The 27892-nt window shown below is 47.0% G+C and overlaps 1 protein-coding gene across 1 annotated transcript in view; it reads left to right on the plus strand.

The window, feature by feature from the left end:
- The window catches only part of Rhoj (ras homolog family member J), an 85570-nt gene extending 64625 nt beyond the window's left edge, over positions 1-20945 (plus strand). Inside the window, exons 3-5 of the mRNA XM_060387660.1 lie at positions 9382-9546; positions 11572-11667; positions 16774-20945. Of these exons, the coding sequence (XP_060243643.1) occupies positions 9382-9546; positions 11572-11667; positions 16774-16920 (408 nt within the window). The 3' untranslated portion in view covers positions 16921-20945. The remainder of the gene's footprint in view (positions 1-9381; positions 9547-11571; positions 11668-16773) is intronic.
- Positions 20946-27892: the final 6947 nt, after the last annotated feature.

Consider the following 27892-nt stretch of genomic DNA (forward strand, 5'->3'; position numbering starts at 1 on the left):
TTAAGTCCTTTGGAGTGAGTATTTGACCGTGGTATTTCCCACTGTGAGTTTCTTAGTAATTGTTAATAGCTATGCATTTGTAGAGGCCTTTTCTCACAATTATCTGGAGATATGTCATTTTGCTCAACTTGAAAGCTCTCTCCTAGAAAATAAATAAATGGAATCTCTTCAAGGTTTTCAGTGCACATTTGCAAAGACCACATTTGCAAGTGTTTGTGGGACATGAAAGCTAGTGTTTTACAGCCAGGGCAGGGAGTCTGGATCCTCTAGCACTGGACCCAAGGCTCTCTCCCAGGACCCCCTGGGTTCTACTCATGGGCAGAGGGCTGTTTGGGAAAAATCACAGTCAAAACTAGGGTGACCTCTCCGATCAATGTCAAGACACAGAAACATAACTAGGGGGGAAAATGTCCCCAGAGCTACTCAAAGGGGAAAATATCAAGTTGGGTCCTCTGATACAAGACAGTATAGCAGCTACAAGAGAACATCTCAGCAAACGAGGCCCGTGGATTCGGGGACTGGAGTTGTCTACTTAGGCTAACTCAGATGTGTAGTAAGCATGCTGTCTCCGTTCATCACAACCTCACGGTGTGTTCGGTCCACATAGTCCAGTTCGCAAAGCTCGATACAGCAAGGACTCTCTCATGCTCTGAGAGTGCTCTGCCCCCCCACCCCGCCTTCCGGAAGCCCCCCGCCTTCCGGAAGCCCCCCGCCTTCCGGAAGCCCCCCGCCTTCCGGAAGCCCCCCGCCTTCCGGAAGCCCCCGCCTTCCGGAAGCCCCCCGCCTTCCGGAAGCCCCCCGCCTTCCGGAAGCCCCCCGCCTTCCGGAAGCCCCCGCCTTCCGCTCAGCTTCCACACTTCAGTAATGGTTCCTATGTATCAGTTGCTCCAAGAACAATATCCCTTGATCTCTATTTCATTTTACACCCAATAAAACCGTTTAAACGCTCTTGTAGAGCTGAGTTATTATTTCCCATTACTCTGTCTTTTAAATAAAAAAAAAAATACAAGTCTAAGAAAGGAAGTGATAATATAGCGTGAAAATATCTTTAAACGTCAAATTGAAGCAAGTAGGGTGACCCCCAAGCTCTGACACAGGGGTGAGAAATGCTGTAAACTATAACAACAAATAAATTCAAGCTTTTTCTTTAACTTAACCTTCACCTTAATTCTCTCCTCCTCTTATTTTAAAGTCTCCGGACAGACACATTCACAGGGGAGCATGAAGCATGGAGAAAGGAAATAAGAGCATATGTGAAGTCTCCTTTTGGGCCTCAGGTTCTATGATTAAGGACTTTAAAAGATAATTTCAAGACATCTTGAAGGAACCGAAGTAATTAACCAAAAATGGGTTTGAGTCAAGACCCAAAGGAGGCATTTCGGCAGTGAAAGAGCTTAAATACAGGGACACCCACTTACAGTAAAGAATAAACTGTCATTCTAGAACAATGATTCTCAAACTTGACCCTGGGCCAGAACCACCCAGAACTTGTTAAAACAAACAGCGACAGGGCTCCACCCCACCGTTTCCAATTCCAAGTGCAGGAGGAGTCCCAAGAATTTGCAGTCATGATAGGTTTCCATTGCTGCTGCCCTGGACGGCACACTTTGAAGGCCACGACTGTGCTGATGGCTGACCAGCAGTGTCGCTCATATAATGGAGCATCTTAGAAATGAAGACACTACCTGGGAGATGGAGGCAGCAGGATCCAAAGTTAAGGTCACCCTCAGCTACATAGGAAGTGCAAGGCCATCCTGGGCTGTGTGAGACTTTGTCTCAGAAACACAACAGAAAGAAACACAGGCCTCCCACGCTCTAGCCCCAAATTAATGAATTTACGTCTTTGATGGATGAAACATGTTCCCAGCACAATAACTACATCTAAAAATTAGTCAAAACAGCTCCACAACAGATTTAACTTAGGAAATGTCTTAGTCCAGGTTTTCTAGGGGAACAAAACTGATAGAATGAAATATATATATATATATTCATTAATAAAATGTCTTTTAGGCAGTGGTCCAACTAGTCCAACAATGGCTGTCTACTAACAAAAGGCCCACAAACCCAGTTGTTCAGTCCCATGAGGCCAAATGTCTCAGCTGGTCTTCAGTATTTGCCAGAATCCCAGAGAAGTAGGCTCTAATGCCAGTGAAGGAATGAACTTGCTAGTGAGAGCAAAGAGCTTCCTCCTTCCATGTTCTTATATAGGCTGCCGGCAAAGGTGTGGCCCAGACTAAAGGCCGGTCTTCCCACTTCAAATGACGTATTAAGAAAAATCCCTTACAGGTATGCCCACCCACTTGGGTTTTAGTTAATTCCAGATTGTTGTCAAGTTGACAACCAAGAATAGCCATCACAGAAGGCTTGTCCCAAAAGTTCCAGTCCCCACACTAAGTAGTATAGTCCACCCTTCAGTGATACTCTAGAGAATGTTCCTGCAGTCACAAGGCTGAAGAACACCTACGACTAATTAAAAATCACTCGTTGAGTCTATTACTAAATAAGGAAAGAGAAATGACTTCAAAACAGATTGATAATTCTGGAGCCGCAAACTCACAAAGGAAATACATCTCTAACCCCAGCTATCAAGTTCTAGCCTACTTGAGTAATTGCATTTTCTTACGTGAATAACCCTGTGCCCTCGCCTTTGCTCTGAGCTAACTGTGGATTGGGCAGTGGGGAAGGGGGGTATAGAGGTGGAAGGCAATTCAAGAAGCAAATGTATTCTGAAAGATCAGGCGAGAGGAACTTGTTATCCCCACCCTCAAAGGCAACCCTGAGCAAAACGTTTTTAACAGGCACCCAACATGGCAGCTGCAAAGTTAGGCTCAAGACTCTCCTTGCCATTTCACAGCTCAGCCAAGCTTTTGCTAACTAAGGGATTCTCAGGGAGTCATGGATATGTTACCAGCACATGGACACTGGCTTTCTCCCCAGACTCCTGAGACAAACTATCATTTGGGCTTTGAAGAAAGAAAACAAAACTTCAGAATTCGGTTGGATGGAATTTCAAACACTAGGGCTGGGAGGGGATGGCACAAATTTAGTCCCAGCACTGGGGAGGCAGAGGCAGGCAGATCTCTGTGACTTCAAGGCCAGCCTGGTCTACAAAGCAAGTTCCAGGACAGCCAGGGCTACACAGAGAAACTCTGTCTCAAAGGAAAAAAAAAATCAAACATTAGGTCAGTAAGGGATTTACCCTTCAGATCACCCAGTAAGCAACATGCCAGTTCTCAGGACTAATCAGTAATCTATTCACACCAGGTCAATTCATCTGAATGGCACGAACTCCTTGCCAAGTGGTCACAGTGTCTCTGAGAGTGGCCCTTTGCTCAGATTTCTGGCTCAGCTACCGGAAGAGACTCAGAACTCTAAGATGTGCTCCAGGTCCCACTGGCTTGTTTAGCATGTGCCATGAGAGAGAACACGGAAAGCGTGACGCCAGAGTGGCGAGGATTCAGCCTAGCTTGAGCACTCAGGGCTTGGGGAACAGCAGCGTGACGGGGTGGGGGAAGGGGGGTCAGTGCTCAGAGCCAGGATTCCTTTGAGTCTACAGCGGATCAGCCATGGTGGTTGAGGCGTCTCACCCTCCTCTCAGCGGACCCTCACCCAAACAAATGATAGTGAGTGAAGTCAGCTCTCGGGCCACACTCCAGATGGGTGCATCTCAGAGGCAGCGAGTACTAACGGAAATGGCAATGAGCATCCCTGCCAGAGAGAATGAGTTTCCCCCTGGTGCCAGGAGCCAGGAGCAGCCTTCTCTCCTATTTTCCTAAGCAGACACCAGGTTCTCCTCAGAGGAGTGAGCCTGAGTTCCGTGCTCATGAGCCCCTCAAGACTTGAGGCTGGCCTGCGCATCGTGTGAACGATAGGATGGTATCTCTCACTGCCAGAGCACAGCCCACAGCAGCTCAGCTGTCACTGTGGGAGCAGGAAGACCTCACTGTCTTCACCAGGCCACACATCTTCACCAGGACCTGATATGTGGAGCTCCTGGGTCCTCCACCCCCAACCTCCCCCCACCCCCAGGGCTGCTTCTTCAGAAGCACGTGATCGAGCAGGAGGTACATACAGCTGAGGCTCATTAAAGGCAACCCCAGGTCCACTTGGAAGTGCATACAACTTCCTCTTTTGCTATTGGCTGAGCCAAAGGGCCATCTGGAGCTCAGGGTCTGGCATCAGCACTCCATGGAAAGTTTGCCTAAAACCTCAGAATACATGTTTTTCTCTCAATAAGCAACTTGACTTTTCTCATCCCATGTATTTCAGCGTGGTTTCTGCGAGTGTGCTGTCTGGAGAATGCTGCTCACTTGATGGGCTGTTGGTAAAAAAGTAACTAGGGACCCATTCTTATCTTTCCCCAGATTGGGAAAAGTAGAGGTGAAGGACATTGCCTAAAAGACGCAGTCACAGTTCACGGACATTTGGATCTCATTACTACTTAGTCCAGAAAAGTGAATTTCAGAGTCATCCCTGGTATCCAAAGAGGGTAGAGGCTGGGGTTCCAGGAACTGCAGCTGTTGTTGACTTTAGATGAAGGATGGCCTCTGACTCCGTCATTAAAGTGCTTGCTCATCTTTCAAAACACCATTACAAGAAGTCACACATATTAAAGCATTGTAGTCTCACAGTGATACGGGCATTTTACAGTTTACCGACAAAGAGACCGAGGCAAAGAGAACTCACTGCAAACTGCACGAAAGTAGTAGTGACAGGAGGGGCAGGGATTTGAATCCAGAGATTTCACCTCCACCCCTGTTGCTCTTGGGCAACATCCTGAGCTCCCACCCTGTCCTGCTTTCCGAGTCAAATGACTTACAGGAGAATATGAAAAACGGGGCCGGTGCCCACAGCACTGGGATAAATGAATGTCAGGAAGCTCACCAAAAAAAAAAAAAAAAAAAAAAAGGAAGCAGAAATCTACTCCCAGCTCTTGAGTGTCCGAGGCAGAGGACAGAACTCAGGGCTCTTTTTCCTTACAGTGCAGAGAGCAGCCCCTGGGCACTCATCAGACACGTGCCTTCTAGACTTCATTCCAGACCTGGTGCTGAGTACAAATCCACAGTGCAATGAGGTGATCCAAACGCAAGGAAAGTTAAGGGCTCCGTGGCTCCACCACTGTCCCATCGTAAGGAAGCTGCTCGTGAGCATACTTAAGGCCAGTCTGTGCTGAGCGGTCCTCAGATCTTTACAAATAATCACCCACAGTGCCCGCACCTGACAGCACCGGCTCCACCTCTGTGCGGAGCCCTCGCTTGCCTTCCCCCCTCGCTCGCAATGGGTAGCAACTACTCAGAAACCTACATGGTCCCAAATCCCAAATCCCTACCTACCCAACCCAAGCACAAGTCCTCGCGTGTCCATCTTAGCCCTCCAAAGAACTGTCTGGTGGCTTTTGTAAGTTAACACACCATCTCTTCAAGAAGCACCCAAGCACCTGTATCCCAGATCGTCTTCAGCATTAGAAGGGGCCTCGATGCAAGAAGAACCATTCAGCCCTAACTCTTAGCTGATCGGCAAGTGTGCTTCACCGCAAAGCTCATTCGAGCCATCAGCGGGTATGAATTCAAACACCCAAGAACCCCAATTCTGGGGTTCTTTCATACTTCCTAACCACAGCCACAACTGAGGGTAGTAAGCTCCTGGTATAAACCTTCGTGGAAAGTAATATTTTTTTCTCTATAGTCGTGTTGAAATCTATCGGATGTCCGATTGGGAGCGTTGTAAGGCTGACGGCAGGGAGAAGGAAAAATAATAGTAACTGGGGCTCCAGAAACTTGAGCTGCTTCAGAACTCTGTCAAGCCAGGCTTTAGATACCTGGTTGACTAACGGAGATCGAAAGAGATGCCGGTTGCTGGTCAGAGACCCTCCTTTGGAAGTTGCTATACTACCCTGGGTCTAGAGGATCTTCCGGACTTGACATGGGAATTTTTCCAGTTCTGTCAGATAAATACTCTACCAGAGGAACCAAAAGAGGCAGGAAACTTGTCTCGGTGCACATATATGCAACTGTTTTGTGTATTTTTCGGTCTCTTTCCCCAACCTGCATCCCAGTTCTTCACCACCTTATACAGTTCATGCAGCGTTCTTGTCACAGCCACAAGTCCAGTGAGGAATCAATCCTTTTAAAGGGAATTATGCAACAGAACCAAGGTTCCTACAGCAAAGAAATCTAAAACCCGGAGCTCCGGGAAGCCCGGGAGCCAGCACGTCACCAGAAGTCCCTGTGCTGGAGGCCTGAGCTGCTTTGTCAGGGGAACAAATGGGCTCACCTCCCTTTCCTGTCATCTAAGCAGCGTTTATTCAGTGGCTAGCAAATCAAGGATTAAATAAACACTATCCTTTCAGACGCCAGCTGTCCGCTCCTCCCTTGCCTGGTTCTCAGGCTAATCCGATTGTTTTGGTGTGGTTGTTGGGGGTTGGCAGAAAGAGCAGCTAAAACATTAAGATTTTTAACTCTACAGTGTCTGCTGCCATCTTGTGGCAATTTGGAGCCAATGCCTGCTGTCAAGCAGACAATGCACCCCTGCAATAAGGTAGTCCTAGGATAGCCAAGTTTAAAATAATAAAAAATAAATTCTTAACCTGTCATATAAAGTTCATATATAGCAGTAGCTGTCTAAATCAAAAGCACACAAAATGCTTCCTCTTGGTATTCAGTAACTCAGTAGCACTGATCCATTACTGACATCTCTAAACTTTGATCTGCTCTCCTGTGACACGTGAACACTGATGGCACCATCTATCTAGCACTTCTGCAAGAACTCCAAGAGATAATGCACGCACTTCTTGCAATGGGGTGCCTGGTCCTTTGTAGGGATCCCCAGACCCATGCTCTGGTGGTGAAGATGATGGGGCTACGCACAAATCAGTTGTCTCCACTCCAGGTCCACATTTGACCAATCAGTACAGGATTAGTCTTCTATACCCAGTCCAATGTGCCAGGGGTTCTGATTTGCTCAGAGTTGGAGCTGGAGCAGGTGCTCACATGGTAGTCACTGTAAACCCCACTTTTTAAATTATTTTATTTTGTTATTTCACGTGTATGAGTATTTGCCTACATGCATGTCTGTGCACTGCTCACACGCCTGTGCCCCACGGAGGCCAGAAGAGGGCCCTGGAGTGTTAAAACCATCATGAGCTGTCATGTTAGCTCTGGGCATTGAATCTGGGTCCTCTGGAACAGGAGCCTAAATACACTGACCCATCTTCCCAGCCCCTGAACCCCACTTTTTACAGTAAGTCGCCTTTCTCCATAAAATTATTTTCTGTGGATAGAGCATAGGGTAGAAGGTGAGAATTCCAGTCGACCTGGCCCTGGATCCATTCATGACAATCTGAGTAGAAGGACCAAATGGCGGAGGACAGAGAGTGTTGTAAAGAGTAGTACGTGCTGACCCCAGGTCTCTTCGCTTGTAGGTCTTAGCATGTGTCTGGATTTTTTTTCTTAAAGCACTTCGTGTAGCCTTAGTGAAAACCACTGTGGTAAATTCCCACAGAAAAGCGGAGGGCTCATCAACAGGCCTGATCTTTCAAGGGTTTCCTTGCAAGCACAGCTACTCCTGTGAGATGGGAATGGCCAAGCCACTCGAAGGACAATGCTCCACGACATGAGCACATATGTACACAAAATATATGCATGTATGTAGCACTGCTGTATGGACAGGTGTGATATATGGAAGTGTTTGAGCCCATACTACTATTGGCTATGTGTTACTAAATCCCGTTAAAATATACCAAAACTTTTCCTTGAATGGCCTACAACTCCCTTGGCAGCGAAACAACTGGCTTTTAACGTTGACCACACTATGGCACTGGGGCAAATTTAGGAACAAGTCCTAAACACGGTTCTTTAACAGACACATCTCATTTGGCAACAATGCTTTGCTTTGTATCCTAGCCTGCTCTGTGTTAACAATTCTTAATTGTTGAGGAGACTGAAGAGAGTCAGGTCAGTGGCCTACTTATTTAAATACACATTCCAGACAGTGCGACCCCACGGGCCCAGAGAGCTGCATCCAGCCCTGTGAACTGTGCTGTTTAATTTTTTTCTTTATTAATTACACTTTACTCACTTTGTATCCCCCCCCCCGTGGTTCCCTCCCTCCTCCCTTCCCAACCCCTCCCTTCTTCCACCCTCTGCATGCATGCCCCTCCCCAAGTCCACTGATAGGGGAGGACTTCTTTTCCTTCCTTCTGATCCTAGTCAATTAGGTCTCATCAGGAGTGGCTGCCTTGTCCTCTTCTGTGGCCTGGTAATGCTGCTTCCCCCTCAGGGGGAGGTAATTAAAGAGCAGGCCAATCAGTTCATGTCAGAGACAGCCCCTGTTCCTATCACAATGGAACCCACTTGGATACTGAACTGCCATGGGCTACATCTGTGCAGGGGTTCTAGGTTATCTCCATGCATGGTCCTTGGTTGGAATAGCAGTCTCAGGAAAGACCCCTGTGCTCAGATGTTTTGGTTCTGTTGCTCTCCTTATGGTACTGGCATAGAAACAGAATGGTGGATCAATGGAATTGAATAGAAGACACTGACATAAATCCACACACTTATGGACACCTGATTTTTTACAAAGATGCCAAATCCATACAATGGAAAAAAGACAGCATCTTCAACAAATGGTGCTGGTCTAACTGGAAGTCTACATGTAGAAAAATGCAAATAGCTCCATACTTATCACCCTGCACAAAACTAAAGTCTTGTGGATCAAAGACCTCAACATAAAACTAGACATACTAAACCGCTTAGAAGAAAAAGTGAGGAATACCCTTGAACTCATTAGCACAGGAGACAACTACCTGAACAGAACACCAACAGCACAGGCCCTAAGAGCAACAATCAATAAATGGGACCTCATGAAGCTGAAAACTGTGCTGTTTAAATGGGTGCGTTTCTGCAGACACAGGAGCAGAATGGTTGTTAGCAGGGCAGGAAGGGGCAGGAAGCCGGGAGAGATCGGCCAAGGCACAGAGTTATCGTTAGGCGGGATGGATAATTCTAGAAGCTGCCGTCCACAGACAACCGCTGGGAGGGCGCGCGGTACATTAGAAATGTGATGTCGAGGTAGATTTTTAATCACAATAGCTGTGTGAGGAGATGGATTTGCAGCTCCCCTAACTGTGACGTACCAAAACAAGGTGGCTAGACCTTAACCAGTTATAACAGAGAAATGAGTCTCCCCGGACGTCGTGACGTGTAAGCTGTGCCCCAATAAAAAGCTGTTCACGGTTTTGAAAGCTGATCTGAAACGGGCAGTTTGTGATCTCCGTACACAGCAATGGATGTAGCCCTCGCTGTATGAGTCCCGAGGACCACACAGACGCTCGCTCTGCGTGCTGCCCGCGCCCACTCTCTCTCTCCCCCGTTCTTCCCACAGGAGGACTACAACCAGCTGCGGCCTCTCTCCTACCCCAACACCGACGTGTTCCTCATCTGCTTCTCCGTTGTCAACCCTGCCTCCTATCACAACGTTCAGGAGGAGTGGGTTCCGGAGCTGAAGGATTGCATGCCCCACGTGCCTTACGTCCTCATTGGGACCCAGGTTAAAATGAGGGTGATGGAGGGGAGGGCATGGGCCGGCCGGGCGGTGACCCCAGGATTCTGCCAAGCGCCATGACGGAATCTCAGCTCTAGCTCACCCGTGAGCAGAGGTTCCGGAAGCGCGCGGTTATTTAGTTGAAAACTAGTTGTAGAGCTATTTAATATGAAGCAGAAAGTTTTGGTGTGGCCGTTAAAATCAACCTCACAGCTTGTTTTTCAAATAACAAAATAATTATTTTTACAGATACTCTTCCTGCCTTGAAGTAAGGAAACAAGCGTACACAGTAGAGAGGGAGAGAGTTAGACACAACTGTTTTAATACAGCAAAAGAGGTGTGTTGGTCCAAATGACCCTAGATTCAGACGGGGCATATCATAACAGGCCTCCTTGACTGCCCTGCTGGAAGAGGAAGATAAATTCTTTGCTCTTCATTTTCTCTAACTCCTTGATCACACAGATCTTAGGAAAGTTAAACAACACGTATTAAGAGCAGCATGTATCAACTGTTAGGGCTTCAAAAGTGTTTGGAAGCTGATAAAATCCCACAGCGTGAGTTGCCTCTTGTCAGTGGTCAGTAAGCTTCTTGTTGCTTGGGCGTTGTCTGAACTGTCTGTAGTTTAAATGGATTTGGCTGTTTTAAATCTGCGTTGGTGTCCAAGGTCAGGCCCATACCATACCATGGCTGCAGGGCTTTTAGTCTGCTGCCTACCCTACTTCTCTTGAGTTCTCATTTTGAATACTATTTGACAAAGAAATAAGGGAAAAAAAATACTTTCTAAAAAACGGTCAGGGCAGATGTGTGTTCACTTACATACAAATTAGAACTTATGTATCTGCCGAGCGATTCTACTGCTGAGTTCAAGACACATTTCTGTTCTGAAAGATAACTGTTTGCTTGTTTGTTTAAACAAAGTTTTTTTTTTTACTTTCAATTGCAAATATTAATGTTTTTCCATAACGAGAAGCGTAGATCCTGCTGCTAAAATACATAACTGGACATTCAGATCCCTCGGTGAGTTGGGACTGTTTAGGGCAGCCACTGAGTTGAATGATGAAGAAAAATGGAAAAACAAATAGAAACATAAAACCATGAATTTGCATAAGCATCATTCTAATCGACGGGATCCTAGCATGACCATGCTGATTGCCTGTAGGAAGCAAACCCTGTGTGCCCACATACACGGGGACACTCACTCGAGAGCAACCACAACATTAGCCAAGTGATCAGTCTTACCTGCCGCCTTCAATGCTGCTTCAAAGCTGGAGAGAGATTCTCCTGCTTCATTAGGAGAAACCCTTTGGCCTCTCCCCCTTGGGACTCCCCTGCAAGACCTCCCTGTCTATTTCTTATCTGTTGAAAAGGTTTGACAGGTAGCAAATCTCCACCCCTTTGAAGGTCAAGATAAGAAAGAAAGAAAGAAAGAAAGAAAGAAAGAAAGAAAGAAAGAAAGAAAGGAAGGAAGGAAGGAAGGAAGGAAGGAAGGAAGGAAGGAAGGGATCCAAAGCCACAAAAAAAAAAAAAAATATTATGTAATGAGCACTATAAGTTACAATCGAATGAGTAATCACTACAAGATACCCAGGCCTTTCTGTGCCATCTAGAAAAAGAAAACTCAAAACCCCAGACAGACAGCGCAGGATCATCGGAAGATGGTCTCAGTAGCAAATAAGAATGGATAAGGCCACCCTGCTGCATCTGTGTTTTAAAAAGAAGAAGAAATGTTCAGCACACACCTTTAATCCCAGCCCTTTCAAAGCAAAAGCAGTCAGATCTCTTATGAGTTGGAGGCCAGCCTGGTCTACAAATCGAATCCTAGGACACAGGGCTACACAGAGAAACCCTGTCTCAAACAACCGAGAGAGGGAGGGGAGAGAAAAATCACTCTCTCAAACATAGCATAGGCGTGTATAATGTTTTTCTTGGAGGACATTCAGCAACATCAAAGGTTAAGGTGGGGAAGGGTGCTTTATTGTGTTTTAAAATAATGAATAAGGCCTGAAAATAGTGACCATGTCTTTGCCCCAGATCGACCTCCGCGATGACCCTAAGACCTTGGCACGCCTGCTGTACATGAAGGAGAAGCCCCTCACCTACGAGCACGGCGTGAAGCTGGCGAAAGCGGTATGCTCACATTTGAGTGCTCGGGGATGGGAGAGCAACACGGGATTTTGCCTTAAACTGCACTGTGCTTCGACTCGTTATACTATGATTCTTCCTTGTTCTAGAAGGGCTGGAAGAGACCGTTTTGGCCAGTGTCCCGGTCACCAGGCGCCTTCTGTTTTCCATTAAGAAACTTCATGAGGTTCAACAGCTAAGCACTTACCATTTTGCCTCAGCAGTGTCTAGATCATAGATTTGCCCCATGTCGTATGAATTAAGAGGAGTCATTAGCTATACATCCCTAAGTCTCCCTGTTTATTATCACTGTAACTCATTACACGAGGCGTTCTGTGATTTTTCCAGGGAGAGACCCGGATCGAAATCTGACAGGGTTCTCTTTGTCTAGGACTTCTCTTCCTATAGTGAACAGTCACTTAATAGTCGTGACAGTGTCGAGGATAGCGTATGGAAAAACCACCCACGGCTAAGAGTGACGGGGTGAGGCATCTGAGTGGCTGCCTGACGGAGCAGGCCTGGAATTACCTCTGCTGACCATTCTTCACTTCAGAGGGTTGGCCATCACCAGTGACCTAGCTGCAGAAATGCTTCAAAATGTATTTGCCAGACACCAAATCTTTGCCTCCCCATCGCCGCCACGACGTGTGCAAAGGAGCCATTAACATGGATACACACATGTATGACTCTACAGAAGGAGACTTAGGGGCCACATTTGCCTAATTTGAATCTTTTTCCTCCTTGATTTAGACACCTATTAACCCAAGCAGGAGATTTTAAATTCTTGATGTTTTACTTACTAAGTAACTAACCCTGCAAAATGCATGCCCCTAGGCAGTTATCCACCTTCTCAAAGCCAGTCAAGAATAACGTTAACTACAAATTACTCCTTAGCAAAAATAAATCAATAAACGAATGGTATTTTTCTTATTAAAACGTGTTTAAAGTACCTAATATAATACGACACCTTCGTTGGAACTGGATTCGTTATGGTGTTTTATGGGTACGACGCATGGGACATCAATCTCTGCCACAGCTGTCAATATAACCAACACAAGCCATCCAGGGAGATGGTGGGATGCTGAGCCTCTTAAGGGTGAGGAAATAGCCCCAGGGATCAGGACCACACTGGAATCCAGCTGTGTGTACACCTGGACACCTGACTGTCACACCCAATTTCCATTCTCCAGCCATGCGTGTGTGTGTGTCCCCTAGGAATCTGTGAGTTCTCCTCCAACATGCAGTCTCAGATACTCTCCCTAGCATACATGTTCATGTATGTAACTGTATGTGGCTCCTAGCAGGAGGTCCTACTGTTTCTGCTGCGAGCTCCCGCTCCGTGTTCCTTCCCTCTGGGACTGTCCCCACCTTCGTTCTGGTGGCTTCCTAGCCTCACTCCTCGTTTGAAAAGTTGGCTTTGGGTTGGGGTTTTTTGTTCCTCCGCCTCTAATAACGAGTCTCTCCAAAGCCTCCCATGTCATTTCAGATTTATTTCAAGAGCAGCGGCTCCGTTCCCCACTTGCTTGGCTTTTGCCAGCCTCTCCTAGCAACTGCTCTCTGCTTTACAATCTCATCGAGCATATGAAACCCAAACGCAAAGAAAACCAAGCGGTATTTTGAACTGGGTTTCATGACAATTCGTGTAATTACAGGGATGTTTTTAGTTTCTCCAGTCTTTGACTCCTCTGTCAAGTACTTTATTATTATAATAGCTAGTATTAATGGAGTGTTGCTGGTGGGCTGGGCTTCCTCTTAGTTCCTCCTCGAAGCATCTCCTGTGGTGTGTGTATTACTGTCACCGCTTTCCTACAGGAAACTGGGCTAAGAGAGGCTAGTGGCAGAGATGCCGTTCTCCAGCCACGGTGCTCTTTGCCTCCCTCCTGGACTCTGTAAACAAATTCTTCAGTTTGGGGCTCCTTTTGCTGCCAGGGACAGCAGAGCAGAGTAGTTCAGCCTCTGGTTTGAGAGATGGACACATCCTCATCCCTGCCAGTTCCGGCCAACCTGCTGGTCTGTAAATGAGTTGGCAAGGGTCTTTCCTCCTTGGGCCCCTGTAGCTCTGCAGTGAGTTACACACCATAAGCTCGGCTTCAGCACACTACCCCTGTTGCCCTCCCTGCCCTCAGACTTGTCTGCAGCTGGGGAGACCTTTGCCCCTCTTCCTTCCAGCTACTGGCTTTTGCTTTTGTTTTCAGAAGGCTCTCATGTAGCCCAGGCTGGCCTTGAACTCAATATATACCTGAGGATATATAACCTTGATCCTTTTGCATCTACCACTTGCTGCTATCAACCACATCTGGATTTATACAAAGCTGGGAAACAAAAATCTGGGCTTTGTGCATCCTAGGCAAGAATGCTGTCAGCTGGGCTCCATTCCCCAACCCTTCTAATTATCTCTATGCCTCTTCGGCATGTCCCACCCCAAGAAGAGGAAGGAAAAAATATTAGCTTGCCATTTCACTTGATTTGTCCTGTTACAAGTTGGTTTGTTTTCCTTCCTTCCCATCAGATCTTCCATATTTTGGACCACTGTGGCCTCTTTCCCAGCACTGGAAACAATGCACCTTAAGTATTGTTAAAAAAAAGTATCAGAAAGGTGTTCTGTTTGCATCCTCAATCTCTTCCTTTGTTTTGTTTTGACTCCTTGAAATGTGGCAGTCTGGTCAAGCCTGCTTCAGATTGCTCGCTCACACGTGTGTCCCAGGGAGGAGTCTCTGAGCTTTTGCAGATGGAGCCTAAATACTTGGCTGTGTAGGTCATTTCGCTCCAAGAACCAGGAAAGGGCGCCTCTGTAAACAAGAAGGGCTGTGTTTCCTTGACACGATTTTCCATTTCAATCTTTGGTGACTCTCACGAATTTTTTTTGAGCATTCTTTCTAACATGTCTGTGGCCTTTCTTTGAACCGGGACAAACTCTCTTCTCTGACCCTCTGAGCACGTAGAGCATGGCAACAAACAGTCGCCTCACAACTGGGCTCTGCTTCTCACACGTAGGTCCCAACTCACACCCAAAATCTGTTGGCTACTTTCCCTGGAACTATCAGCACGCCACAATGTTACCTTAACCTCCTCGCACAAGGACGCCTTTATGGACTGTCTCGCTCTCTCCCCCCACATCAGAATTGGAAGAGACAAGTTTGGACTCCTCCTGCCTCCTCGGGAGGCACAGGCTGACAGGCTAAAGCACAGTCTGTTGGCAGTGCGGTGGAGAGGAAGAGAGCAAGCTCCACTGACCTCTCAGGGTCCCAGGATGAATAAACAGAAGTCAGCCAAACTCCCAGAATTTTCAGAATCAGTCTGGGGCTTTGGAATCATCAGTGGGAGGGTTGTCCAAACACAACAGTCTACAGTGCTTTCTAGGGTTTTTTTCCCCCTCTGCATTACTGACGAGAACCCTCACATCACAAGCAAACGGCCATTCTGTTAGTCATTTACTTGCTGTGCCTTTTATATGTGTGCCTACCACGCGTGGATACAAACCCCTGAAGGGGACATTTCATGTCATTGTTAGGGGAGATTTTTTTCTACCCCCTCCTTTCTCTCTCTCTCTCTCTCTCTCTCTTATATTGTTTTAATTTTTTTTTTGAAGTTACTTCCAAATCTAAAGGCCAAACCATTGTCAAAACAAAATCCATAAAGGAAGCTTTCAACATGCACTGATGTTTTCAATTCCCTGCTTTTGGTATTTCCCATTGGCTTATAAAATAGTCATTCTTGTCAGAAAAGAATACATTTTTTTTTTTAAATCACATGCTGTCTGGAGAGTGAACTTTGAAATAAATTTTATTTCATGCCAGTCTTCCTATCAGTGACCTTTCAAACAGCCCTGTTTCAGCAGCTGTTAGCCCGGCCAACTTGTTTCGGGGTTCAGTAAAAAGGGACACAGAAGTTCATAAAATAAGAAAAACAGTACACCTAGCACACCTAGAGGACTATGGAGATGGCTTGTCATGTCGGAGCACTGGCTCTGCAAACCTAAGGATCTGAGTTCAAATCTCCAGCACCCACAGAGGAGCCAGCCATGAACATTGTGACCCAAGCATTGGGGCGGAGACAGGCAGATCCCAGGACTTCACTGGCCAATGACTCTAATCAAAGCAGCAAGCTCCAGATTCAATGGAAGATCTGCTTTTTTCGAAGTTTCCTAATAGGAAAAAAAAAAGTGTTTTTCTAGCTGTCCTTAATATTCAGTTCAGAGGCCCTCAGCACATAGTTGGCTCATGTGAACCTGTAAAACAAGAACACTCAAGTCTCCTCCTGCACCAAAGCCCACAGCCAAGCACAGCTTTCCTGGCCAGTGACTTTTCTTAATAAGACTCAACAGTTTCTGGCCTGGATTGCTGCATTTCTTGTGGGGATCTTACAATTTTCAAATCACCCATTATATGAATTTTTTTTTTTCATCTTCAAGGAGCTGGAGAGATAGTTGAGCAGTTAAAAACACTGGCTGCTCTTCCAAAGAACCTGGGTTCGATTCCCAGCACTCCCGTAACATACAGTCGAAACTCTATAGTCCCAAAGGATCTGATGCCCTCTGTTGGCCTCTATTAACATGCATGTGGTGTGCGGGTATACAATGTAAGGCAAAACACCCCCACACATAACAATAATAACAATGATAGTAGCAATAAGTAATAATACAATAACAATAATAATTTGTTTAAACAATAATTAATTGTTTTACTAACTCAAAATAGACCACTAACCCAGTACAAAAGATATTACTTAAAGATAAAAAAAAAAAAAATGTACAGTGAAGGAAGGTATCTGTGTCAGTGAATATCTTCTATGTTTTTATTTCTTCATGTTTTAGGGTTTTAACTTCACACGTGTTTTTCAAAGTATATTGATACTGAACAATGATAGCAAATAGATATTATGCTGCCAAGAGATACAGAGCAACCAAGGATAATCTAGATGGCAGCTACCCATGCTTCTTAGCGGCTCTGCAGGACCAATGACACGGCTTTATTCCACATACCTGAATGTCACTGCCACATTCCATATAGAAATGACAGAACACTGGAAACAGGCTGTTTGTGGGACAAGCGGACGTAGGGACCTGGCCTGGCCGAGGGTTGGCACTCACGACTTTCCTTCTTTGTGTTTAAGATCGGAGCACAGTGCTACTTGGAATGTTCGGCGCTGACTCAGAAGGGTCTCAAAGCGGTTTTCGATGAGGCCATCCTCACTATTTTCCACCCCAAGAAAAAAAAGAAAGGCTGCCTGGAGTGCCACGGCTGCTGTGCAATCATCTGACGTCACCGGAGACCCAGCGCCCCCCCATGCCAAGGCCCGTCCCGGTACCCTTCCCGGCTTCGCAGCTCAGCTGCCTGTCCACCGCTGCCACATCCTCAGGCCGGCCAGACCGTCCACGCTGCGCACGGAGAATACCGCGCCTCGTTCAGACAGTTCGCTGGTGAGGTGCGGAGGGCCAAGCCACCATACGCCCTGTTCTGCATTCACCTCTCCCCACCCCTACCGTTATGAACCAACAGGAAGCATGACGGGGAAAAAACAAGCACTCCATCCTGCCCCTGTGGCCTTAGTTCTTGTCTTCACCAAACTCGGGAACGCAACGCCAGCATTTTTCTTTTTCCCGAGTCTGTTGTTTTACCCAAACGTCTTAATGCTCGTTTCTGTTGCACTTTCCTGATGTCCAGTCACTTGAGCCTCACAAATCTGTATCAAAATCGTTGAAGGACGAGCTGGATTACACTCATACCTACTGACAGTGAATCTCTGCCAATGTTCTTAGAGCCTTCATGTACCTCTGAACGCCTAATTACAACTTTTATAAACTCACAGACCTATACTTTTTTTTAACCTCTTTTTTAAAAAGAAAACACCCTGTGAATTTTTACACGCCCCCAGTTTAGCCAAAGATTTCTCTCACAAACGCTTCAGGTGAAAGGTGGGGGACAGTTCTTGCAACCTTCTGCTGCCTTTCAAACTAAAAAAAAAAAAAAAAAAAAAAAAAAAGGACCGTTTTTGAAGAAACAGCTTTCTGCTTTTCACCTTAACTGGTCAGGACAACAATGTGGCAAAAGCCATCTTCCGGTTCCAGGAGGGTGGGGGGAGGGGCTGCCCCGCCCTGCTCACAAAATGTCTTTGCCCTCCTGTTCACGCTTTCTCCTGTTACCCACATCCCTGTATTCCCCATTCACAGCCTGACCAAAAAGAAAAGCGTGGGGGAGCAGAGGAGGCCCTGGACACCATAAAAAAATAAGGTCCCCAGGATCCTTGGGGGTCAAAGTGCCTCAACTTCTCCACTTGCTTCAGCTGAGAGTGCTGCTCAGCTTGCCTCCTTTGAGAATGGTTTCTAGCTGCCGCCAGTATGAACCCATTGCCTCTCTCCCTGTTTCCTTAACGCCTCCTCCCAAATGTCCATGGAGGGTGGACCTAAGTGTTACCATTCCAGGTTAAGGCATTGCACCTAACTGGGATTTTGGCCCTGAGCAGAAAAGCTCCCGGTGACATGACAATTCCAAACAGCCAGGGATTCTCCGTGTTTTAATTAGAGGCTGTGATTGGCCCTGATTAGCCTTAGTTGCTTATAAATGCCCTGGAATTACCTAGGGAAGCTGATTTATCTCTTTCTCACTCTCTTTATTGAATCTGTAAATCATATCTTAGCAATAAGAAATTATTTTACTTTTTTCTAGATTGAAGCTCCCTCTGTTAAGGGAAAAAAATCCACTATTTCTAGTCTGTTTCTGCTCTTAGAGGAACCGCAGAAGAAAATTGTATGGTATGGGTCTTCTTAAGATCTACGACACCCCTTCAGTCTTTGGGGGGTTTGTATGTTTGTCTGTTGTTTAGAATTTCTGAAATATATTCTTGTTTCATCTACGTGTCAATAATGTTTCCCTTCTCTCCCGTATAATGGCTAAGAATTTTCCGAAGCACATACACACATCGTAGGCGCGCCACCTGAAAGGAAACAGGAGTTCTGTAAGCCAAAGCTGGGCATTTAGAGAAAGAAGGGCTCTCTGCCTTCATACATGGAAATCAAATACGCATGAGTCACAATGCTACGGCGGCTCCCCTTCATTCTTCACACACAGTAAAGAGTATAAGATCCTGTAAAAATGTTAGGGCTGTGAGACAGTTTCTGTGGAGTGTGGCATAGGTACATCCTGCTAGGCGCCACTCCTCGCTTCTTATTGTTGTGGAGGAAAAGACAAAAGCATCATGTTGGCTCCACCAAGGACAATTTCCCAAATGTCAAGAGGCAAAGCGCTCCCCAAGCCATCATCTCTGTGATGCACCAGTGAGATTTCCGTAGCAGGACCTAATTTGTTTCACAAAATTGCCTTCTGCCCCATGACTGAATAACAACCATTCTGAGAATTAAAAATGAAGAGTCATAGATGTCAAAAGAAGGAGCTGCTAACGGTCCACTCCCTCTTCCAAACTCGGCAAACGGCAGCTGATGATCCATGTGAGAACAGAAAAAGCCTCAGAGCCTGCAGCACAGGCTCTCAGTGTGCGCAGGAGACACTCGGCCGGGATCAACTGAGAGAGGTGTGCTGTGCAGAACTGAGGCAAATCCTGGCGTCTGCTTCCTGCCCAGCACCCAGCACCCAGCACCCAGCACCCCCGCATTGTAAACAACCCGGCATCACCCAAGTCAAGTTAGAGTTCTGCAGGCAGATTGGTAACCTTACTTCTGTTTCTCTTACAGCTTTCAGCCATAGTTCAAATGCAAATTTTCATAGAGTTAAAGCTCCTATGACCAAAGCAGTAATGCACCACCCACCCTGGTAATGAACTGGTGACGAGAAACTGACCTTCCCACCAACATGCCTGCCATCAGAGCAAACCACCATGCAAAAATCAAGCAGCTAGACTGACAGATTTTTTTTTTTTACTTTAATGGTTGACTGTACAATAGAGCTGATAGACAGCTTGAGCTAAGACCCATCAAAACCATGTCCACAGTGAGAAAGCTGGACTGATTTCTGCCAAGAAACGTTAGGTTTTAAGAACAGCTGTAGACGGCAGGGACATGGCGTGGGCAGCAGGACCAACCCCTGTGGCAACGTTGGGAATTCTGAATGAGGGTCTGTGGGTGCTCACAGCATGGTGAGGTGGGAAACGTCCATCTCCTCTGTCTCTGCACAGCAGAGAGTCAAGAGAAGCTTACCAAGAAGCGAGAGTGAATAAATGACCTTGAAGGTCTCAGGAGCTGAGCGCGACAAGGCTAACTCTGGAATATTTGCACTTGGGCACAAAGGAGATCTCGGTTCATGTTCACAAAGGTATCCCCACGTACAAAGATTATATTTAATATGCATGGGTGCTACAAGTGCAGAAATGTAAGATGAAACAGTACAATTCACGGTGCTTCCGCGGTCAGTAATAAATGGAAAAGGGATTAGAACACCAAGCTCAGGCAGCAGGGTCTTGGACTGGTTCCTTGGGGATCAGGTGGGTGGGTGGGGTGTGAGCCAGGGTCTGGCTCATGTTTGAAACGTTGGGATGTAAGATCAACAGCAGCCCTTGACCATGGCATCCCATTCCAAGAATTAAAGCTCCCCAGTGCATCCTGATGACCATCTACATTTTACTCCTACGGAGCTATGGCACTCAAGACAAGGGCTACTCTGGTACATGTATGTTAGAAGCATGTTCTGCTCTGTTGTGTAAGTCCAGTGGTGGCCCAGAACCATCAGAACACTAAAACCAGAGCAGTGTGTGGTCTTTAACAATGAACCCCAAGATTTCAACATACGGGGTCTCTTTGCAGAGCAGGGCCAATTAGTGGCACAGAGAATGGGGTATCTGCTGCACTGTGAAGAAAGGGAACCTTCACTAGCAGGCCCCTCGGTGGCCTCCACAAGTCAGCGTTTTGAGTTTGTTACAGCTTTGGAGGCAACAGGTCTTGGGCAGTTAATAGCTAGGCATCTAAAATCACCTCTCCCCCATCATCTTTGATACACTTGTTACGCAACCAGACTCTTTTCTCCCCAAGGAGCCAGAGGCAAGGATGTTAATGAATTCTGTACTCTCATCACTTGGTAGAATTGCCTTTGCAAGCAGCAAGCACATAGAGGGACACTATCCAAGTGCAACAGAGCCACTCCGGCCTGGTAAAGCGCGTAGCATCAAGGGACTTCCAGCCAACTCATGTACAGGCGGGTGCTCCCACAGTCTCTCATGTAACGGCCATTCTCTGTACCTGTTTCATGATTAATGGACTATGGCTTCATGGACACTAACCTCACTGTTTATCTGTATCACATTTTTACTGTCATGTCATTAAACGGTCGTTTTCTTTTCCCCGCTCTCCTCTGTGGGGTCATCAGGGACTTCCACCAGCCACTCGTGAGAACTGCCTTCCTTCCTTCCGAAAGCGTCTTTCTACGGTGGCAGGTTGTCCAGCTCCTTACCGCTCAGAGAGAGAGCCAGGGATTGGCAGCAGCAGACCCTCCTGGCAGCTGGTCAGGACTGCGGCATCTTGGGGCCCGGTCGAGATGCATTTTAACAAGACCCCAAGTGATTCGGACACACATTTAAAGTGAGGGCGAATTAGTCTGTGAGACAGCCAAGTTCGTTATCAGCCTCACGTCCAAACATAGAGCTGAATTATGAAACCATCAGTGTAGATAGCTTCTCAGATGCTGCGGTGAAGGTGCTCCTTAGGTCAATATTTAAATCACTCATTTACCGGTTGGCTAAAGGCCTGTTGGTATCTTTTCTTCTCATCACATGCCACCCAGCTGTAGTAAAAGAACATCGTATTTTGGAATCAAGCAGAAAAATAGCATCTGGTTTGAAAGATCCGCTAAGTCTGAAATATTCTATACTGACAGTCATTCCGGTATTTATAAGTGTCCTACTTTGCTTCTTCGTTGCTTTGATCAAGCACTGACCAGAAGCAGTTTTTTGGGTTTTTTTTTGGGGGGGGGCGGGGGGAAGGACTTACGTGACTTACAGGTTCCAGGCTGTCATCACGGGAGCCAGAACAGAAGCTCAAGCAGAAACCTGAAGCCAGGAACTGAAGCAGGGACTGTGGAGGGGTGCTGCCTACTGGCCTGCTCCCCATAGCTTGCTCGGCCTGCTTTCTTATACACCCCAGGACCCAGCGACCCAGAGAGACACCACCCACAGTAAGCTAACCCCTCCCACATCAATCATCAATCAAAAAGCTGCCCCACATAGATTACAGGCCGATCTGCTAGACTGGGTGTGTCTCCCAGCATTGGGAATGCAGGTGCACAAGGTGCCTTGGCCTTTTAATGGGTGCCAGAGATCTGAACGTGGCTCCTTGAGCTTGCACAGCAGGCATTTTACCAACTAAGCCATCTCCCCGGCCCCTTGCCTGGTGAGTTCTAGTCTGTCTCTGGGACAGTGAAATAATGTCCCCGTGCAGGCTTTCTGCAAGCCTGTCTTCATTTTTATAGAAATGCTTCTGTGGAGATAGTCAAATGCTGAAGAAGAGAACCCCCTGGTCTAAGACTGTTTGCTTCTCCCCTCATTCTAAGCTCACACCTTCAAAACGCACCGGGCACATCAGTGGAACATTAGTCGTTAGGCTTGCTCCAGAGCTGGCGCTTCTCTTGGAATGCTGAGGTTTGCAGGCAGCCTCTATTGGGCCTTGTCTGTCATTTGGAGCTGCTCATGTGTCCACAGGGAGAGGCTTTGTGCTGGTTTCTTGAGCTGACTCAAGCAGGTCCTAAAAGCTGAGGAAAAACAAAAAAACAAAAAAAACAAAAAACTCTTCCTAAAACATCTCCAATGTGTTTTTAACGGCAGATCTTTCAAGTCCCCTGTCCCCAAGCCACCACCACAAGTTTTACTTGTGATAAGCATATTCCAAAAGGAAATGGAAACTGCAGGTTCAGGATGACCTGGGAGCTTGAGTCGCCTGACTTTGATGGCTCACCTCTCTACCCGGCGGACAGCAGAAAGAGCATGCACATCAGGTGGAAAGAGCATGCCTATGAATAGGGTTCAACCCTACTTCAGGCGCTTGGTTTTCCACGTAGTTTTCCTAAAGAGGATCACCGTGGGCACGCCAGCATGCTTTATTCAGTATGCACACTTGCTCTACCTCTGATGATGAAGCCTTGGGAGGAGGCTAGCCTAACTCTCTAAATCCTCCACGCTGGGGCTGATGAAGGAGCCTTGGGAGGAGGCTAGCCTAACTCTCTAAATCCTTCACGCTGGGGCTGATGATGGAGCCTTGGGAGGAGGCTAGCCTAACTCTCTAAATCCTCCACGCTGGGGCTGATGATGGAGCCTTGGGAGGAGGCTAGCCTAACTCTCTAAATCCTCCACGCTGGGGAAGCGTCTGCCCAAAACCGCCCACTTAGGGACTATGCTCCCTGTTCCCTCATTCTTTCCCTAGCTCCTCGCTAGATGTAACCTGCCTGAAAAACTTTAGCGCCCCCTGTAGACCCTCCAGCATCACGGCAACCAGTCGTTGAGCCCTCCTGGCTGCCCAGCATACCATTCCAGTTTATTCCGTCCATAAAACGAGAGGAAGGTGATCGTAGCAGAAATGTCTGAAGAGCCATAATGTGAATAAGGAGCAGATTTGGGTCCCAATAGATGCTCCATTATGAGGAAATGTCAACAGGCTCAGGGAGGTGGCTCAGCAGGTAGGGGTGCTTGCCAGAAAACCTGATGGCCTGATTTCAATCCCTAAGCCCCACAGGGAGAAAAGAAGGAGGGGTCTAGCACCTTGGGTTGTCCTCTGACCTACATACACATTCTGTGGCACTAGCACACACATGTACACACATGTGTAAATAAATAAATGTAATGTAATTTTTAAAAAAACAAAAATTGAAGAATAGATTAAAAAGAATAGATTAAAGAATAATTTGTTAAAGAACAGATTAAAAAGTTATTTTTAATAGTTTACTAGAATTCTGAAATAGAGAACCAAGGGAAAATAAAAAAACAAAAATTGAGCCATCGCAAGAGAACTTAGTAATTTCCTGAGGTCTTGTGGAAGAAGAAAAACATGGATTATCACGTCAACAAGTAAATGTGATAAAGCCGCAAGTGAAATGGGCTGTGAGGGTTTATGTGAAAATATGGTGCATATGCCTGCAATCCAAGTACTCAGGAAATAGAGCCAGGAGGATCAGGAGTTCAAGATCATTCATACTACACAAGGGAGGCCATCCTGGGCTATGTGAGAGTCTGTCTCTAGGAGAGAGAGTAAGAAAGCGATGGGAGGGGATTTCTGTTCTCCATTCAAAAATGTGCTATAGAGAGAAATACTCCCTACTCCTTCCCCTTCACTGACTAAAACATAAATGTATTTCTGAATAAGGAACTGCTGAGCAACCATTTGTGGAGAGCTGATCTGGGAGGCTCCCGACCACCATCGCCAGCATCCATTTCCACATCACCTAGGAAAGCAATGCAAAGCTATAAACCCCACCTCTGGTGTCTCTTAATCTCCTGCTGTGGCATTGTTTCTTTTCTCCCCCAGACACATATGATCTGTGCTACAGACACCATTCCTGAGGTTACGGAGAAACCAGGTACTCAGGTCTCCACAGCATGGGCCCACTCTCCAGCCAAGACAGAAAATGCTAATGACCAATCTAGTAGCCATCAACTCAAGACTGCTCTGAGCAGGGATGGCTCGGAAGAAACTTTCCCCAAAGGCATCGTTCCTTAATAGAACATGACTGATCTGGGTCCGAGAAGCCAGGCCTGTGTGGCTTCTTAGCTGTGTTGGCATGGGCAAGGGACAGGGCCTGTGTTGGCTCTTTGGCTTCATCATTCAAAAAACGGTATCAGTAGAATGACACTAATAACACTTAGTAGTGAGGTTGACACAGACTAAAGAAGGAAGACTGGGAAGTTGTCTCAGTCAGTAAGGTGTCTGCCATGCCAGCGTGAAGACCTGAGTTCAATCCCCAGAACCCACCTCTACAAACAGCAACAAACAAAGCAGCCCTGGTAGCACGTTTGTAATCCCAGCCCTGGAGAGGCAGACCTCACTGGCTGGCCAGCCAAGCCTGAAGAGTGAAATGCAGGTTCAGAGAAAGACCTCTTGGGAAAACAAGGTCATTAGCTCCCAAGAAATGACGTCAGAGGCTGAGCTCCAGCCTCCACGTGCATACAAGTGGTGCTGTGTGTTCGTGTGAGGGCAAATACCCCAGGGAATTCATAAATGTGGGAGTTTTATAAATGGTAACAATATTTACATTTTTATTTCCAAAACAGTGCTTTGTACAAAATTAGAGGTAATAAATATTCATGGAGGGGACAGGAGCTCCATAAGGAGAACAACAGAACCAAGAAATCTGGGCCCAGGGGTCTTTTCTGAGACTGATACTCCACACAAGGACCATGCATGGAGATAACCTAGAACCCCTGCACAGATGTAGCCCATGGCAGCTCAGTCTCCAAGTGGGTTTCCTAGTAAGGGGAACAGGGACTGTCTCTGACATGAACTCAGTGGCTGGTTCTTTGATCACCTCCCCCTCATGGGGGAGCAGCCTTACCAGGCCACAGAGGAAGATAGTGCAGCCAGTCCTGATGAGACCTGATAGGCTAGGGTCTGATGGAGGTGGGGAAGGACCTCCCCTATCATTGGACTTGGAGAGGGGCAAGGGAGGAGATGAGGGAGGGAGGGTGGGATTGGGAGGGAATGAGGGAGGGGGCCACAGCTGGGATACAAAGTGAATAAACTGTAATTAATATAAAAAAATTAAAATTAAAAAATATTCATGGAAAAGAAGGCTGTGAAATGGAGAGAAGGAGAAGAGGAAACGTGAAAAAAAGAAAAGAAAATTCGGGTTTTGCACTGTTACAAATCCTTACAGATATTTTCCTCCTTTTCCTTGGTAACCTTCTGATTATAACATATATTTATTGAAATGTTTTTAAGGCCATGGACTAGCAACTCCATGTCTACAAGGCAGGATCACACCCTGCAGGTCACAGGCATCGAGTCACCATTGTCGCTCTGCTGTCTGCCATGGTAGTAATGTCCCCCTTGCCTCCTGGTCTCTGCAAAGCCTTGTCACCTCTACTGACACCTAGGAGCTCGGGTCCGCTGGCAGCCTCTGCTGGCCCACAGAGGACAGTCGACGTGCACTTTTCTGGGCGTGGGCTTGCCCTTCACCAAGGCAGCCAGTGTTTCTTGGGTAAAGAGAGGGTCTTCTGAAACTCTCAGGTGAACACAGACAGCTAACAGGTCCTCTGGTCCTATGAATAAGCCCATCCTACGCAGGCTCATCTCTGGGGCCTCAGTACACTGCCAGCGTAGTTCAAGTTTCTTCTCTCCAGTGACAGAAGCCATGATTTCCCCCAAGCTTCCAGGAGCCATGCAACAGCACACCAGGACAAGATCCACATCTTCTTAGCCACACTCACACATCCTGAATCCTCCTCCATGCGAATGTAGTCTCATCCTGCTCTTCCCAGTCCACACCTGTTTCCCATTAACACCTGCTGCCTTCTACCCATTAACTCCCATCACCCAGTGACTCCTTCAGGAGAGAGCTTCATCCCTCCTTATTAGACAGCACAAATCTTTCCCCTAGTTATCATCTAGAGCAGTGATTCTCAACCTCCCTAACGCTGTACCCTTTAACATAGTTCCTCATGTCGAGGTGACCCCCACCCAACCATAAAATTATTTCTGCTGCTACTTCATAGCTGTAATTTTGCTAGTTATGAATCGTAATGTAAATATGTGTGTTTTCCAACTGTCTTAGGTGACCCCTGTGAAAGGGTCATTCGACCCTAACAGGGTCACCACCCATTGGTTGAGAATCAGTGATCTAGATTCTATGGGGTTGTAGCTCATTTGATAAAGTACTTGTCTGGTTGGCATAAAACCCTGGGTTCAACATTTGGCACCACAAAAATGGGTTTGAGGCACACACCTAAAACCCCAGCCTTAGGAAGCAGAGGTGGGAAGAGAGGACACTAGCAGAGAAGACAGTGTCATAAAATAGCACCCTCCTTAGGACCTCCACGTGGTCTCCTGGCCAGGGAAGTGAGCCCTCCTCTAGGGAGGAGGAGCCAGCAGGTGCCTCTGCAGGAGGCCCCCAAGTACATCTACCTGCTTGCTCCCATTCTAGGCTCTTCCCTTCCCTCTGAGTGTCTTCCCTTTTCCTATTAGGACCATGAGTAAGAACAGAACCTGTCCGTGGTGGCAGAGTCAGCCTTTTCAGGGACTGCACTGCTCTCCCAGTTAGATCATAGATCTGCTTTCCAGCTTTGCCTCTTCCAAAGCCCCTTCCACACCATGGCCCAGAGGCCTTTGATTGTGCTATAATCAACTAAGGCCACAGACCTTGGAACTACTGTTATCCTGCCTTCAGATGCTCAAGCATTCTGGTCACGGCATTAATGGGCACCACAGAAGTCCCCAGTGGGGAAATGTGAGTTGTTGTGATACTGCAGCCTGTGAGTTGTCCTGACTGCCACATGACTGTCTTCTGCACTGTAGCTGAAATTCCCCAAACATGGCCATGCGGCCTTTCTCACTACCCTTAGATCCACTCCTCACCCTCCTTCAACCTACGCTCTAGAAGACCAGCATTTATGGAGGACCCAGTCAATGGGTTTCCTCAGTCTCCCCTTTCCCACATGATTACCACTCGATTCAAGGTGATGGAAATCAAGTAGGTTGGGATATTCCCCGTCTTCCCATGCCGCAGTTTGGCAAACAGCTGCAGCACCCTACAAAGAGCCACAGCTCCTCACCCCTCTCCTGTGCTTCCCTCAGTATTTAATGATCACACCCTTTCCCGTCACAGCACCCTAAGGTTGACCAGTAGTCCCAAAGCCCAAGCGTATCACCCCATCTTGTTAGTTTCCTCAGCTCTGGGTCAAATGTATCATTTAATTCCTGCCAGAATTCTTGCTACTAAAGCTGTGCCCATCTTTCTGGGAACTGTGGCGAGAGGAATGCCCCTAGAAAACCCAGAGGAAGACAACTGAAATGGAAGGAGACCCCTGAGCCATCTGTGACCAGAATGGATACCCAGAAGAGACCCCAGCCACTCCATGCCTTTCTGTGCAGCGACTCCCTCTCCTACCAACACACCTACTGCCGCGGGGCGGGTGGCTTTTGCTCAAGTCCTCTGTCCCCAGACATTCACCTCAGCATCCTAGGGTTTAACAACCAATCTCAGCCTTTGCTCTGTAGATTCTCATGGACTCATTAATTCCTCCTTCAAGGATCACTCAGGCCCCCCAGCTTCGACCTGACGGCAGCTACAGATGACAGGACCCCGGGATG

Source organism: Meriones unguiculatus, chromosome 7, assembly GCF_030254825.1.
Source record: "Meriones unguiculatus strain TT.TT164.6M chromosome 7, Bangor_MerUng_6.1, whole genome shotgun sequence".
Classification (NCBI taxonomy): Eukaryota; Metazoa; Chordata; class Mammalia; order Rodentia; family Muridae; genus Meriones; species Meriones unguiculatus.